The following is a 16488-nucleotide window of genomic DNA, read 5'->3' on the forward strand; positions in this document are numbered from 1 at the left end:
CTCACAGCAAGAAGGTTCTGGGTTCAAATCCAGACTGAGCCTTTATGTGTGGAGCCTGGCCAGCCTGTGTTACCTCCAGTTATTTGAACTTCCTCCTTGTATAAAGACATGTAGGTTGAGTAAATCAGTGACCCTAAATTTGCTCTAGGTGTGAATGGTTATCTGTCTCTATGTGAAGGTGGTATACCGTGCAACTTGCCCTATGACAGCTGGGATAGGCTCCAGCTTTCCTGCAACCCTCATTTAATATGCAGAGGCGAACAGATTTAGCACAGACATTTATGATCTTCCCAGGATGAGCCTAAAATTTGATGACCCTAAAACTTTCGCTGTAGTACCATGTGATCAGGTATAATTATTAATTTGTCAAATCAGTAATGATGTTTATAAGCTAATATTTACATTGCCATTGTGTTCACTTGTAATCATCACATTTAGGAGTAATTAGCAACTTTGAGGAAATCACAGGCCATCTTCCCATGAACCTCTACCAAAGAGTCTTTTCATGACTAGATGAGCTGCGCCCTGCTGGCGCAGTTGGAATCAACTGGAATCCACCATTTATGTGTTTGTGTTGAAAACACAGACGTTCCTGAGCCTCCCATAGCTACTATCAAAACTGTTGCTTTTTCTCTTCTTCCATCCTTATACAGACCACTTCGTGTAAGGTACTTTTTTGTACTTGGTAAGAATCAGCAGGTTTGGCCTGAAGTGAAGTCCCGATGGCTTTAGCAGATATCACATACATTGGGAAGAGGCTCTGCACTGAAGAAATCCACCACTTTCCAAAGAGCTTGGGAAAGCCAATATCAGCTGCCATGACCGCAGTAATGGCACCATATTGGGAGCTGAAAGTTGACCTGGAGAAGCAATTACAGTCAAAGTTGGTAAAACAACTTCAAGGTCAGACATGGCGCTCATTTGTTTCATGAGGAGGATTGTTGTTAATGAGCCAGCCATCCACAGGGGCCAGCAGGCAGGGGCTGTTAAGCTGGGCAGTGTGGTGGCAGAGGTTTTGGTTGGTTCTGGGGAGCCATGAAGCTTCCCAAACACTGTGTGATGATAAAAGATCTGGAACAACCAATGACCCCAGGAAGCACCATATAAGCTGTACAGGTGCATTAAGAGTTTCATGAATTATTTCTACATCTTTTTCAGCTGACATAAAAAAAAAGCCTCAGAATTTAAGGTATAAGACTTTCACCCAACAAGGACCATTGCTGCCGATTGCTTTCCAGGATGCATTTCCGCCAACATAAGCAATTACTAACGGTACACTATTTATATGTGTTTTAGAACTTATGTAATGATGCTCACACTTAAGCGCATTTAACCAATTTGGGTTTTCACTGCTCTGTTATGTTGTATATCCAGTGCAGGTCTGGAATATTTTAATATTTGTGTTGCTGAGAAATTATTATCTAGTAAATAATATTTAATTAGAGCAAACAGAAATCAGTCATGGTATTCAGAGTTGAAGTAATCTGGAATAAAATGCAACCACTGATTTAGAAACTATAACTGTACGAATAAGCAGCAAATAATTGACTTTGATTGGTCAAAAATGTTTATTTAAATCAATACTTTGTCCTCCTCTTTGGACTTAAAGTGGCCCATACACCTTTAAAGTGGCCCATACACCTTTTTAAGCACCTTATGCCCCTTCATGCCACTTAAAGGATACACTAATACAAACCAGCTTTGCTTTTTTATAATATCAACAGCAGGAGTCACTAAAAGCTAATCTGTTTATTATGGGAACCCAGTAGCAGTCAGTCTTATTGTATGACACCTCAGTGAAACTATTACTTCAAAACACTGGCACACAATAGAGCCCTTTTTTTTTTTTCTTAAGCAGAGGAACAAATCTGATTTAAGAACGTTTTGGAAGTCAGAATCATTCCTGATCTCTAATAAAAAAGGACTGACTACTCAGCTGCCTTTTCTCGAGAATGGAAAAGTTTTATATGATTGATCTGTTTTGACTTATTCTCTGTATTTAAGATGTATAGCTAAACTATTGCATTCAGCTAACTCAAATTCAGACAAAAAACTGCAATGGACTTCCAATCTAATCAGCATTTCTTGGCTTTTCTGCCCTCCTGTAGCAGATTAAATTAAAGGTTAAGCTCTCTGATATTTGATTTTGGTACGCCGTCTCCAAAGAATACATGCAAACTTGTAATCTTGTTTCCATTCACTCGATTCTGGTATGACAAATGAGATTATAAAGAATTATTCTGAATCATGATGAAATTTCTTTAATGAAATCCCAAAGATAGTTTTACCCACACTGTGCCTGTAATTGCTGTTCTTATTTGGCTGAGTCAGAAATTAGTTTTTATGCCGATAAAGGTCAGAGCTGTGGAAACTTGGGAGCATTATATTTCTGTTTACTGCTGTTTGTTAATTTAGCCCAAACTGAATCTGAATGTTTAAGTGAACCAGCAAAACCTGTTGATGTGCCAACTGCTCACATAATCCCATCATGCTCATCACCCTTTCTGCATACTGTTTAGCTCTCCAAAATGAAAAATAAAAAACTGGGCGGGGTTGTCTTACTGGGGTATACTTTTGGCGACCAATCAAATCTTCTCGATGAAACGCACCTGAGAAGCTGCCAAAGCGAGAGGCGGGCGGGCTATATAAAACCCACTGCCCTCACATGTGTCCCTCAGCATCGGTTCGTTTATAAGAGGCGACTGCTTCTCGTTTCCAACGTTACACACTCTCTCTGTCCCCAAACGCAGCCATGCATCTCAGCGCGCACGAGTCTTGCCATTCCCTCTTCTTGTTTTGCATCCTGCTGAGGAGTTGCCAAGCCTTCAAGAACGACGCAACGGAGCTCCTGTTCTCTCACGTGAGCGCCCCGGTGCCGGAGGTCCAAAGCAACGTCTCCATGAACCGTCCACGAACCGGCGGGAGAGGAGCGGGCAGCGCGGCGCACGACAGAAGCGGTGAGTGGAGTGAAGGGACGCATCTTGTTTCAGAGGACCAGAGGATGCTCCTCTGCTTTGGTATTTTTGGAGTTTGCAATGAAGTTTATTCTGCTTTAAACTTACTTTAGAGAAAAAGGTTCTGCTTTGTTGCAGAATGTTTGTTTTTTTTTAAAATTGCTTATTGTAAATTTCTGATGTTTGGAGGTGTTTCGCATGATATGCGAATATATCCTACCATGTGTGCCTTTAGCACATTGTAGACTGTTTTTGCATCTTTAGAAGCTTGAACGTTTTTAATTTATCTAGTTATTCTTCTCTATGAAAAGGTGTTTGCAACTACAACTAAAACCAGTTTATGAAGATCAGGTTATAATGCTTTTTAAACCACAAAGATCAAATGTCTTTTAATCAGGCACTTAATCCCATCATCACCATACTGTTCCCATTTACACATTCCTACATTCTTAAAAGGGATTATTTTACACTAAATCATCACCAGTTTGCAGACATGACTGGAAGCTTATCGGAGTGTCTAGACTGGAAAGACATGGAGCAAATTTAGGGGTGTTATAAAAGGGAAAGATGGGCAGTGAATGCAGTGAATTTGAGCACACCAACCCCCCCCCCCCCTCCCCAGTGATATATTGCTCAGTGTAACACACACCTGATTGGCTGGGGTCCAGACAGGGATGCAAGGCTCTATCAGGCCGAGCAGCGGACTGGATGAAAGTGTTCTCCCATACCATTGTGGCGGATTACTAAACAGGGGGAGGGGGTGAAGTGGCAAAAGGGAGGGAGAGATCAGGCTGGAGCCTTCCTTCATTCATCAAACACTGTCACTGAGAAGGGAGGGCATTGTATATGGAGTTGTTTCAATGGACTCAAGCTTGGGTTACAGTGACAGAGGGGAGAGCAGTGGGACACTGTTTGTAGCCTACGGGAGAATAATGTTGCTGTACAGAAGTAGACCCGCTTCCCAGATTTAAAGAAGAGAGTTTTTCTGTTTCACAGTGCTGTAATTACTGAAGTAGAAATGTCAGGGTGCTCCTCTTGTATCGTGTGACTTGCCAGAGGCTGCAAAAGGACTTATGACTAGTACAATGGGGGTAATCTTCAATCAGACCAAAAACTAGAGATGCAAAATTGTTCTGCAAGGAAAGCAAAAACTCTAAGTATAGCACTTGATTGGAGCTTTGCAACTGTGAGAATCTTCTGCTTTTATTTTTCACTTTCAAAAAGAGTACACAAAGAAATCTGTGAAGTAACTAATAGTCAAATAATTTGTTGCAGCCCAGTTTCTGTCTAGCTGCCTACATATATTTCTTCATATTCTCACACGTCTTTGTTTCTGCCTACAGAGCAAAGTCAAATTGGATGCAGAGAACTGAGGTCCACTAAGTACATCTCTGATGGTCACTGCACCAGCATCAACCCCATCAAGGAGTTGGTGTGTGCAGGCGAGTGTCTCCCAGCTCAGATGCTGGAAAACTGGATTGGCGGAACCCATGGCAGAAGGTTCTGGAATCGACGGAGCAGCAACCAGGACTGGCGGTGCGTCAATGACAAGACCCGTACCCAGCGCATCCAGCTGCAGTGCCAGGATGGCAGCACAAGAACTTACAAGATTACAGTGGTCACCTCCTGCAAGTGCAAGAGGTACTCGAGACAACACAATGAATCCGGAAACAAGTTTGAGGAGTCGGCCCTGTCGCCACCGAGGCTTCTCCACAAACACAAATCTAAGAGCAAGAGAAGGTCGGGGAAGAACAGGCTGAGTGAAAACTGGCACGAGACTGAACCCTGAGAGACACTGAACATGCAGAGTGACTCTAAACCTCAAGAAGTTTTGTCTCAGTGATGTTAAGACACGACATCCAGAAACAGCAGTTGTGGATTATATGTGTGTGACTGGGACTTGATTTATGTGAACTGGTTCCTCACCATGATGAAGAACTCCAAGCAGGACTCTGAGAACTTTTCTTGACATTTTAATCCACATGCTTAAAGCTAATATGACCAGGACTTGTCTGCAGAATGTTCTCCAGCCATGAACCATGCATAGACTGTCCTCTAGCCCTGTGCATGTGTTCATATAGTCATTTGATATGCAGATGGAGATCTTTAACTAACGAAGCGCCAACACCAATAAACACTACCCAACATCTTAAAATAATATTGTGTAAATAGATGTACATATATAAAATTCATGCTTTATAAAGTATGTCCATTTGTATAAAATTTTACCATGTAAGATTTATGATGTAATATATTTTATTTGGCAGCGAACCTGATAAGTGTGGCTTAAGTGCAGTCAGCATGTGGGTGAATCCTCTGGAAAAAGCTTTGTCATCAATCAGTCGTGTAAAAATAACATTGTATGAAATAAATATCCTTTTTTTTTTTTAATCATATGTGTTGTTTCTAGTAGGAATTTTTGGTTTGATGTGTTTCATCTTCAAGAGGGCTCTCATTAAAACTTAAAAAGCCTCGGACATAAAATGCACCAATAAATTTATATTTTTCAGGTAAGAAAGCTGGATGGATTCAGCACTGGCATATAGCATGATTTCTGCCATAAACACATTTCCACCTATCTGCAGTGTAAATGGTCTTGAAACATCTCAGGAATTAGGACCTCCCAGTCCTGACCAGTGGTCCTGCGGACAGGAGCAAATATTTCCCATAATTCTTTTTTGGAATTACTACTTTACTAAAATGGGAAATTAAACACCGTAACGTTTAAATTATACTAATACAAACAATAAATGAAAGAACAGTAGATGAAACTGATTATGATGCTTCTGGACTCAATTAAATAGTTTGAGTATTGTTAACATTAGGGAATTACCGGGCTAATTGTGTTAATCAAAAATAAAAATCCCCTGGACTTTTTTGGAAACCAGAAAGACATACGTACAAATGAATGCATCGAATAAAAAGTACATTATAGGTGCACAAATGTAAGTATTTCTAAAAGTTCTCTCTTTTACATCCTGCGTTTTCCTCTTTAAGGACCACATATTAAAGGGAAAACACTGTTTTCTTACTTTTCTTCAAGTCACATAAACTTCACAAAGCGAAGTTCACAAACTGTTACCTTTAATCCTCTGTTGTGAAGTGTAGTTAACTTTTTAAAATCAAAATAAATACTCTACGAGCTGTTGTAAGTTCATAAATTTTACATTTGCAACTTTCAAACGCTTTTATATTTATTTTGAAGCGTTCACCGGAAGTGTTCGCCATCGATAATCTGCCCGCTTCACAGCGGTGGTTCCCCCTTTTCCTCTTTTCCATCCACGTTTTCGGTATCTTACCCACCCCGCCCATCAGAAGGGAATGGATAGCTTTGGAAAGTAACCTACAGTGAAACCCCTCACACCCCTATCTGTAAACATATTGAGGTCAGTAATATGAACACGCGGGGTGATAACTGTGAACCGCACAGGCCCGCTCATCCCCGGATTTTCACAATGTGCGAGGCCGGGAAGAGCGACCACCACTCGGCAGAACGCTGCGTGGACTTCCCTGTATCGGTGGTTCTTCCTGCCGGAGGCACCGGAGAAAGAACGGGACTACAGACACCAAAACAGTTCTGCACGTTTCTTGGCAGACCGCTCATAAGCTACACTATTCAGGCTTTCGAGAGGTAGGAAACGTCTACGATAGGAGAGGCGACAAGATTCAATCCCCGTTAGTTATTAGGGAGACACGGAAACAGAAGGAAAAATGCCTCAGCTACTACCACCATGGCCGGATTAGTGGCTCGGGTGGCCCATGGGCAATATTTAATCGTTGGGCCCCCGCAGTGCACAGTACAGTCAATATCTGATTGCTCATTAATAATCATATTAAAAATATATATAAATACTGAAATTGGGGGGAATCCTGGTTTCTAATTCAAAAGAAAACAGCTTTGGCAATTTGAGTATTTGCTTTGGCTTCAGCAAATATGGTGGGCATATTCTCCTATTTTGTGACATATGCACAAAAATTGTGGATCATTTCTATTTTCAGTACATTTCCTGGCTTCCATTAGTTATGAAAATAATTTAAAATAGAAAAATATCTCATTCCCACTCATGCATTTTCAGCCCTAATACAGCAGTCATCCCTATCCATTTGAAAAGGAGCTGTACTGAAAAAATCTAAATCTGGTCACTTGTTTTACGCAGTCCTCTATTTGATGTGCAGATGTGGCATACATACATGTTATGCTTTGCAGGCGACTGAACCCTAAGATCAGGTGTACTGTAGAACTTCTATTTTTACAATAGAAGTTTTTATGTCGTCATCCGATATATATCGTTATATTGAACAGCCCTATGTACTGATGCAGTATGAGGAAAATAATTACTTGGAAATAAGTTGCATAATATTTTTTTTTGTTCCAGTAGATTTTTCTTTGCATGCATATTGGGATTAGCTAAATTTTGCACAACTGGCAGAGGGGGTCAATTGATAACTTTTTCTCTGTCATGCTCCTTCAGCTTTTCTAGCATGTTAATTCTACCTTTCTTTTTCAACCTATAACAGTCCATTAAGTGTTTGTACCCTTTCACATGCTTTGTCCAATTTGGTGCCTCATTCTGATACACCAGAGACATTTTTGTGACTTATTAACCTTTGTAGGAGTAAAATCTGCTCACTCAATTTTTTTATTTTACTCAATTTATGATTGTCAAAGCATTAGGGTATTTTTGTTCAGCAAACAAACATATTTTCTACAGATTTTTGGCTCAGTAACTAAAGTGATGAAAAGATGGAGCTACTCTGTGTTGTGATCATTGTTTGACCTCCATTACAACAATACCAAGACAGCTGGTTTTTGAAATCTGATGTGTCTCCTAGCTTGTTGTCAGTTTATGTGCCTGTCAGAAAATTAACAAGCAGAAAAGACACAGCCTGTGTGCCCCTCCTCGAGGTTACAGGGAGGCTGCCAGGGGTCAGGGGCTGCCAGTTTGCTGGTAAAAAGTGGCTTATTTGAACCCAGAACTTTTATTTTGTTCATGTTTTTCATGCATTTTACAATCAGCTACAGCTGCAGGTAGTACCTTATTAGCTTGGTTTAACATTAAGATCCAAAGCTTTTAATTTTCTATAAAAGATGAGATGATACATTATAGTTATAAAACAAAGGTGCTGGCTGGCAGATTTTTGAACTAGTGGACATCCACTAGTCCCCCCACTTCACTTCTCCATGCTAAGCTAACGGTCTCTTGGGGCTACTTTCCTATTTAAGTCAAGTATGTGAATTTAATGTAAACTGTTTGCAAGAGAAACAACTATACTATTTTTTACCCAAATGCATATGTTTTACTAAATAATAAGAGTACTTTAAGCTAAAATAAAATTAAAACAAGCATTTTTAGCGTGTTAATTGTCATATAAATATTATACATATTTATATTATACATGTTTAAGTGGTCAGAAAATGTCATCCAGTGTTTTGGGAACTTTTCAAATCTTTCCTGACTTTTTCCACATTACACAGCCTAAAAAATACTAAATATTTGAGTACTTGCAGTCCCAATTCTCCATCTGAGGGCTCAGTTTACAAATCAGGCATTTCTGAGCTGATGTTTCTTTTTCTTGCAGTATGCCATGGATCCAAAGCATTGTGGTCGCTGTTGCCAAAGAAAACATGGACCTGATGACGGACATCATCCAGCGGTTTAAGCACAGAAAGGTTCGTGCGGTGCCAGGAGGCTCGACGCGTCACAGGTCGATATGTAATGGAGTCCTGGCTCTGGGTGAGGAGGAGAGGCCAGCAGTGGGCAGACCGAAGGTTGTCATCATACATGATGCTGTTCGGCCTTTTGTGGAGGAGGATTTTCTGTGCAAGATAGCAATGGCTGCCAAGGAACAAGGGGTTAGTGTGACTAAAATGATTCATATTTAAAAGATTAATCACGTATTGGAACCTGACCTGAAATCCACCCAACATGTTGTTACATTTGGTGCTTATTTTGTGTGTTGTTTGGAACAGAGTTTTCATCCTTAGATTGTCTTATTTCCAGCACCTCAAATCTGACCTTTCCTGGAGTAATCTGTTACATGGTCATGTAATCATCCTCTGTGTGTATGTTCCTCTTTTGCTTCTGCCTTGTAATGATTGTTCTTAAAATATCTTCAAATGTTAATATGTACACAAGCTGGCTCATAGCCAGTAAAAAAGAGGGAAGACAACATTGGTTGTGATGCCAGTAATACTTTAATTTACAAAAGTAAAAAATAATAAACATGACATCTGAGGAATCAGAGGTATAAGTCGTGGCATGGAGGCATAGATAAGTGAAGTGTAAGTGAGGTGGTCTGGGCATCAAAGCAAACAACAAATGGAAACCTGGAGGTGTCATTCCGAGGAGGTAGAGAGAGATGACGCTCAGGCTTACTTGAGGTATAATGCAAACCCTGCACAGATCAGTCAGTGGAATGACTCTGTCCACCACCGAGCCTCTGCAGGAGAAAACCTGGCAAAGTATACAGGAAAGGTACTCGGCCTAACTCGACTCGCTTATCTATAGGGAAAAGAATACAGAGCTAGGGAGCACACAGCTCGGCAGGAAGACTGTAACAATATATACATGAGAGGTAACGAGGGAAGGAGAAACAGATGGGGAACTAAACACAGCTGAAAGCAATCTAGACAACGAGCAGGGGGAAGGTTAAACACAATACAGTAGATGTACACAAGATACAAACAAACCACTATCAAAATAAAACAGGAAATAAAACAACTAAACATGGAAACAGCAAGGCAGTGGAACACTAAAAGGCAAAAGAAAACAGAGACAAGACTGGAGGAACAGAATGGAAACAGCAACTGTTAAGAATAGTAAAGTAAATACTAACCCAACCATAGAACCACAAACCTAAACTGCACGTCCTGAATAATCAGCTAAACACAAACAAGAGCCACTGGGAAAGTATAATACATAAAACCAACATATAAACAATGTTATATTTAAAAATAAACATCAGTCAAACATAAATCACGTCAAAAAAACAATGACAAAAACAGGATATCTGAAGGTGCTACCGTCAACTAGGAAGGAGTCATTACTTAAAGCTAGGTTCTAAAACAAAACTTCCTCATTTTTCTATGGTGTTTCCATCTTCTCTACCCGTCCTGCCACCACCACTTTTGAGTCTTACACTGCCATTACATTAATAGCAGTGTAAGGTTGGACAGCTCTTTTAAACTCGAGAAACAAATCTCCTCTGTGGTAAAAAGCAGTTTCTACCAGCTGCGTCAGATATCTAAAGCAAAGCCATAACTTCCTTTGAAGGACCTTGAAAAGCTCATTCATGCTCTTATCACTTCCAAATTAGACTACTAATTCTCTCTACTCGGGCCTCCCATCTTCCTCTATTCACCAGCTCCAGTTAGTTCAAAACGCAGCTGTGCGTCTCTTAGCTGGTACTAGAAATTCTGCCCACATCACACCAGTTTTAGCCAACCTACATTGGCCCCCCGTTGATTATCGTATCAATTTCAAAATTCTTTTGCTTACCTTTAAAATTTTAAACAATTTGGCTCCCAGCTATCTATGCGAACTCCTTCATTTGTATATCCCTAACAAGGCACTTAGATCTTCCAATCAAAAGCTCCTGACGCAACCGAGGTCTCGTCTGAAGTCCAGAGGTGATCGGGCCTTTGCAGTCATAGCTCCCAGACTCTGAAATAACCTCCGTCCTTATATTCGTTCTTCCGAGTCTTTTAAATTGCGTCTTAAAACGTATTATTTTAGTCGGGCTTTTGATTCAAACTAGTATGTTATTTCGTGGCTAGTTTTTGTTTCAAACAATTGTCATATTGTTTCCTGCCCTCCTTTTAACTGTTTCTTTTGTATTCTGTCTTATGCTATTGCTCTGACCGACTGTGAAGCACTTTGGTCAACTTTGTTGTATTATTATGTGCTATGGAAATACATTTTGATTTGATTTGAATAATAGTGGCATCATTAGGACAGATGTCATTAGATGTGAAGGTTAAGTACCACATGACTGTAAACGCATACAAAACAGCAGAGTGTATCTAACAGCGATGGCAGGTTGAAGGCAGGATTGGACACCACTGGTGTGTCTGCTATGTGCTCAGCAGACACTGGGTTTGCGGTGAAACCCAGTGTCTGCTGAGCATACACAGTTATTTTCATTACAAACGTGTTCTCTGTTGTCGTAAACAACACACCTAGGGCCTGTTCTTCGTACCTCGCTAAGTAAGTTAGCTGGATTAGATTGTTGACGATTTCGCGTGATCCTGAATCGTTCGGGTCCCCGAAGCTCATCCGGGACTTGCTGTCATAGCAACAGAGCCGTAAGCGTAAACCTGCTCGGGAGCAGGTTCACTTTATGTAAACAGGATTAGATCGCGGCCACGCAGGTATGTCCGCTTCATTTATACGAAAGCAACAGCGATATTCCACCACTGTTTCACCATAAATAAATAACATCAATGTAACTAAAGATAATGCAGCACCTGATCCTTTTATTGATGTCACACAGATACATACAGGTCATTTCCTAAAAAAGGGAAATGTACTATTAACATTCTATTACATGTATGTGATTATTACAGATGTAATTCATATTTCAGAGTAGTAATTGTAAATTACTTCGTGTAATCAAGATGAGAGACCACGGCTATAAAAGCCAAGGTGGATTTGGGAAGCCTGTCGCAGCCATGTCCTGTCCGTTTACGCGAGCAACCCATTGCGGAAGGTGCAAGATTGATAAGGAGAGTCCTCAGAATTCAGCGTATATTGCGGGACAGACAGGATCCTTTAGCTCAGCGCGACAGTGTGCTCATTGAGAGATATCGATTTTCCCGTGAGGGTATTATTTACTTAACCAACTTGTTGACGAGGGGGTGCAGGACCACCACCTGTCTTTTTTTGCTCTGCCCTTTTCTTGGTTGCTGTTATGAACAAACAAACAGATTATTTCAGGCTCTCTTTCCAAGAGACGAAAAGCAATATAAGTGATAAATCTTACCATTCTATAGAATATTCTTATATTTCACTTTTACTTGTTCCCATGTTCTAGTGGGTCCTGTTGTGGCTCTAATGTGAAAGAGGATATAATATAACAATATAATATAATGTAATATAATATTGGATAATATAGTGTAATATAATAAATCTACCCTACCGCCTGCTGGTGTTGGCCAGAGGGGCCGATGGCGCGATATGGCAGCCTCGCTTCTGTCAGTCTGCCCCAGGGCAGCTGTGGCTACACCTGTAGCTGCCTCCACCAGTGTGTGAATGTGAGAGTGACTGAATAGTGGCATTGTAAAGCGCTTTGGGTGCCTTGAAAAGCGCTATATAAATCCAATATATTATTATTATTATTATTAAATTACTTACGAGTTTAATTTGTCAGCAACTTTCTGCCAGCCCTCTCTCCTTGCTTTTGCAGCCTTTGCAGTGTTCCCTTGCGTTCTGATTTAACTCTGAAACTCCTGAAATCCCTCACTCAGGAGTTCTTGCTCTGCTGCCGAAAAATACCGAGCCGAGCGCACTCCTTCGACATTTTCGCCGACCAATCAGAGGGTTGCCGATCACTGTTTCTGCTATCGATGCGTATCCCCTTTTACGGCACCCAGTGATCGCACATTACTTCATCCAGCTGTACTAATCGTCAACAGCAGGTGTGTTCGGGGAACCGGATTAGCGCGCTCACGGTTAGCGCGATGGTTTGGTCTTGGATGTTTCATTTGATCTTGGATGTAGTAAGCGACGTACGAAGCACAGGGCCCTAGAAGAAGAACGACTATTAGTGGCTCTAGCTGAATTTCCCATTAATTGAATTCCCCAATGAATGAGGTGAATTTCCCATTGATTTTCTTCACTGAAACATAAAAAATTTATAAATCTATGAATTTTAAGTCTTAAACCAAAACAACAACAAAAAACAACTGCAAGGTGACTTATGACTTAAAAAAGACATATTTATGTTTAACAGTAAAGGAACGACACATCCCATAACTCATTACAAATCCCAGCGTCCACAACAAACAACTTCCAACCTTCTCAAATGTAATCCTGTCCATTACTGCAATGTTAATATGGTTAATATTAATGTTGTATAATAAAAATTATTTATATATATATATATATATATATATATATATATATATATATATAGTAAAAGGCAGAATAAAGTCAGAATAAATTAAATAATCTTTATAGTAAGGTAAAACACACAGATTTCTTTCGGCAAGTTTCACTTTGCTGGTGCATAGTTGTGTATTTAAATCTCAGAAATTGTCATATCATGAAAAATCTGGTACGTATTCAGGAAACCTCTGTTTTCATCACAGGAGAGAGAAAGATCTTAATCCTCCTGCAAAAAGAGGAAAAACCACGAAAGCCACTCGTTCCTCACGCTTGGAAAGCGTACCTAAATGAAATTGCAACTTTAGTGCATACTTCATTTTTTCTTGTGCTTTAGCAGAAAACCAGAGAAGGCCAATTAAAGCACATGGTGTAAACACATCAGACATCCTGCTGTTTTATTTTTCTGTGAGGAGTACAAGAAAGTTAGCCACACACTAAAATACAAGAAGTTCAAGTTCTCCCGTCAAAGAAAAACCAAAGTGTTTTTGATTGCACCTTTCACTCACCCCTTTAAAGCCAGATGAATCCATCTTCTCATAAACTGTTTATGAGACCGACAGCTCCATTGCTCTTGGCGGTGGTGTTTATGTCACTGGTAACATGCAGAAAACATTTAGGCCGAAGCCACGGCCTCGTTGATGAAGAAACTCACAGATTAGCTCCATTATGAGTCATGATTGAAGAACCCAAACTGAGAGAGGTCACACAGGTTATGAAAAAAGCAAGCGCTCCTTTACACAGGTCAAACATTTGTGGTGTTTCTGAGAGTCCATGCGTGCTATGTGACGTGCATTCACAGCGGGCGATCTGGTCTTCATTATCCTGCCTGTGTCCACGCTCATGATAGAAAGCCTGTCTCTACTAAAACGTAACAGATTAATTTTGATTCTAACAGCGTGTGTAACATGCAGAAACACATGTTTGCTTTCCTTTCATTTGTTTCTTCCACACAGGCTTGCTGAATGCCTACTCTTGGAGTCTGTCTTCAATCTGCCACAGAGAGATGAAAATATTATCTCAGAAGTTGTTATTATTTTAAATATCCAAGGGAGGAAGTGCAGAGTGTGTAGTGCGTACTCTGGCTGTTCTGGTTACGATGGATTTATTGTTACCGTGAAGCTGCCAGCTCATGTGATCAAGGAAATGTTCTGTCCTCGAAATTTTCACTCTTGGCTGAAAAATAATCAGAATTATTTGATGAGAAAATATCTGAAGTGAAGGCCAGTTTACTACTTGTATAGTAATATTTCATGATTCATGTACATGTTTAGTAATATTGTTTTAAAGGTCACACTTTGATCATAAAGGGCAAAAGTTATACTAAAGCGTTGACATTAACTCACTATAGACTTTTGCTTTGATGGAAGGTAACTGCATGTGCTAGAAAAACTCTGATTTTCCTCTTTTAAGTGTTTCTGTCTGTTCCTCTCTCTGTTCTGTAGAACTGTATAGTCACACAGTATTTGGTCAGACTGATTTGTGGCACCATCAGCTCATTGCACACTGCCTTGTGTGAATATTTTTGGTTCCCTTGAGTGTGTCTAAGTATGTGTACATGTGAATGTACTTATTCACGACATTTACCTTAAATATTTGGATTTAATTGTGCCTTACTTATGCGTTTGGAAGCAAATGTGATCCTTGTCTTATTGAGGATTTTCCTGTCTAGATATTTTAATTTTTCTGTGTATTTTTGCATGAATATGTTGATAGATATGTATCAGTGTGCTCCCAGTATGCTTTCTCGTAAAAGGCTTTTTGTTTTTTCTCTAGTCTCCCTTCAAAAACTATTAACTCATTCACTGCCAGCCATTGGCAGTGAATGAGTTAAACCCATTGTTAAACTCATTCACTGCCATTGACGGCTATAGACGTCAATGGCAGTGAATGAGTTAAAAATTGTTAGAAGCATCTGTGATAGTTTTTACAGCGAGCTTTATGGCAGTCAGGTATATATGTATGCAGAAATGTTCCATACATATGCATGCTAACTGTGAAATTACATTCCAGAGCTCAAGATAACACTGCTTTTATAGCATGAAATTATTTCATGTTCTTTTGAAGATAGTTTGGGACTGACTTCATTGTTTACAGAGCTTTTCTTGTTCTCTTTTTTCTCTTATACATTCTGTCCTTGTGAACTATTGAGCACAAATACGTTAACCTAAATGCTTTGTCTTTTGTCCAAACAGGCAGCGGGAGCTATCCGACCTCTTGTTTCCACAGTAATCGCCACCACATCCGAGGGCTACCTAGACCACTCTTTGGAGAGAGCCAAGTACAGAGCCAGCGAGATGCCTCAAGGATTTACATATGATGTCATCTCTCAGGCCTATCAGAGGGTAGGACCTATACTCTGATGTATCTTTAACAAACAAATGGGCTGTTTGAGGCATCTTGTTTTGGGTCTTTCTGGTTTGATGCAGTTATATGCACGATAAAAAGAAACCTGACATTCTGTATTTAGCTAAGATTTCAGTTTACAAAAAGGAAAATACGAAATACTTGGCTGTCAAGTCTTGCTGTAAACACAGGTCTGTGTGCGACCATTTCTGTAACACCCACTTCACACATTGATTGGTCAAGTGTGGGAGGTGGAAAAACAAGCTGGATTTGAGCTTTTCTTTTTCTTGTAGTTTGTTTTGTAATTCCTTTCAGGACAGAGCGTCTGTAACTGTGTGCCTTTTTCACCATATTTGGCTCTTTTCTGTGAAGGCTGGCTCCTCACCCCACTTTCAAAGGTGACTGAGGGTACACATCAGTTTAAATATTGATGTTTAACCACAGTTTATCTCTTCCAGTTTTGGTCTTTGTTTTTCCACCTTGTACTTCATACACAACGTTCACATTTTGGACAGAGAAGAAATATGGTTTGAAAGACGAGTGAAAGAAGCCATCTATGTCCACTGTGAACGGCCATCTTTGAACAGAGGCGGTGGTTTACGGCACCAACTGTCTGCCATCTATAATCCAGTTTTGAGATCCCTGCTCAGACCCCTTAATGTCCACTCACATCCTGGGCCTGTTGACCTCAGGAAATCACATGATAGGGTGGGGCTAGACTTCACAATGGGTTCACTTGAAACCCTGGTTGATTGTGATCTTCAGACCTTGGCTTGTGTGTGGTAGAGGATCAATAGGGGGTCCATGACCCTCTCGGGGGACACTCCCATAGGGCTTAAAATCTGGGACTCTTTACCAATTGCTCTTAGAGCTGAAGAAGCTTCTTGGATGAGAGATGAAACGTCTTCAAGAAATCTGAAGAAGTCTAGACACTTTTCTTTCCAAGGTCCTTAGACTGTTTTGCTAAAGATTAATTTTAGCTGTTAGTACAATGGTATTTTCAACCAGAGAAAATATTACTTGATGCCACAGAATTGTCGCAACTTTATAAATAACAATAGAAATTTCCTTAGCCCAACCTCATT

The 16488-nt window shown here is 40.1% G+C and overlaps 2 protein-coding genes and 1 long non-coding RNA gene across 6 annotated transcripts in view; 2 read left to right on the plus strand and 1 right to left on the minus strand.

The window, feature by feature from the left end:
- The first annotated feature begins 2671 nt into the window (after nucleotides 1–2671).
- sostdc1a (sclerostin domain containing 1a) lies at nucleotides 2672–5440 on the plus strand. The gene is made up of 2 exons (XM_085421907.1): nucleotides 2672–2957; nucleotides 4298–5440. The coding sequence occupies exons 1-2, from the start codon at nucleotides 2753–2755 to the stop codon at nucleotides 4741–4743; spliced, it is 651 nt and encodes a 216-aa protein (XP_085278033.1). The 5' UTR covers nucleotides 2672–2752; the 3' UTR covers nucleotides 4744–5440.
- A 748-nt stretch (nucleotides 5441–6188) lies between these two features.
- The window catches only part of crppa (CDP-L-ribitol pyrophosphorylase A), a 70692-nt gene continuing 60392 nt past the window's right edge, over nucleotides 6189–16488 (plus strand). For all 3 annotated transcript variants that reach the window (XM_085423748.1, XM_085423749.1, XM_085423750.1), the window contains exons 1-3: nucleotides 6189–6585; nucleotides 8535–8808; nucleotides 15253–15402. In XM_085423748.1, coding sequence (XP_085279874.1) covers nucleotides 6350–6585; nucleotides 8535–8808; nucleotides 15253–15402 — 660 coding nt within the window. In that variant the 5' untranslated portion in view covers nucleotides 6189–6349. The remainder of the gene's footprint in view (nucleotides 6586–8534; nucleotides 8809–15252; nucleotides 15403–16488) is intronic.
- LOC146659628 (uncharacterized) lies at nucleotides 11231–12544 on the minus strand. 2 transcript variants are annotated; one of them, XR_014913665.1, is made up of 5 exons: nucleotides 12308–12544; nucleotides 12093–12189; nucleotides 11937–12004; nucleotides 11303–11859; nucleotides 11231–11271 (listed from the first exon to the last, which is right to left on the minus strand). It is a non-coding gene; the product is annotated as an uncharacterized LOC146659628 (long non-coding RNA). The 2 variants fall into 2 exon arrangements; XR_014913666.1 differs by having other exon boundaries at nucleotides 12093–12345.

Source organism: Rhamphochromis longiceps, linkage group LG11, assembly GCF_057381845.1.
Source record: "Rhamphochromis longiceps isolate RC_006_pf linkage group LG11, R_longiceps_female_GT1.1, whole genome shotgun sequence".
NCBI classification, from domain to species: Eukaryota; Metazoa; Chordata; class Actinopteri; order Cichliformes; family Cichlidae; genus Rhamphochromis; species Rhamphochromis longiceps.

Excerpts from the sequence above, each read along its gene's own strand:
- sostdc1a (XM_085421907.1), top strand. The coding sequence starts at position 2,753 with ATGCATCTCAGCGCGCACGAGTCTTGCCATTCCCTCTTCTTGTTTTGC. Across the intron at positions 2,958-4,297 it reads CGCGGCGCACGACAGAAGCG|AGCAAAGTCAAATTGGATGC; the intron begins GTGAGTGGAGTG and ends TTCTGCCTACAG.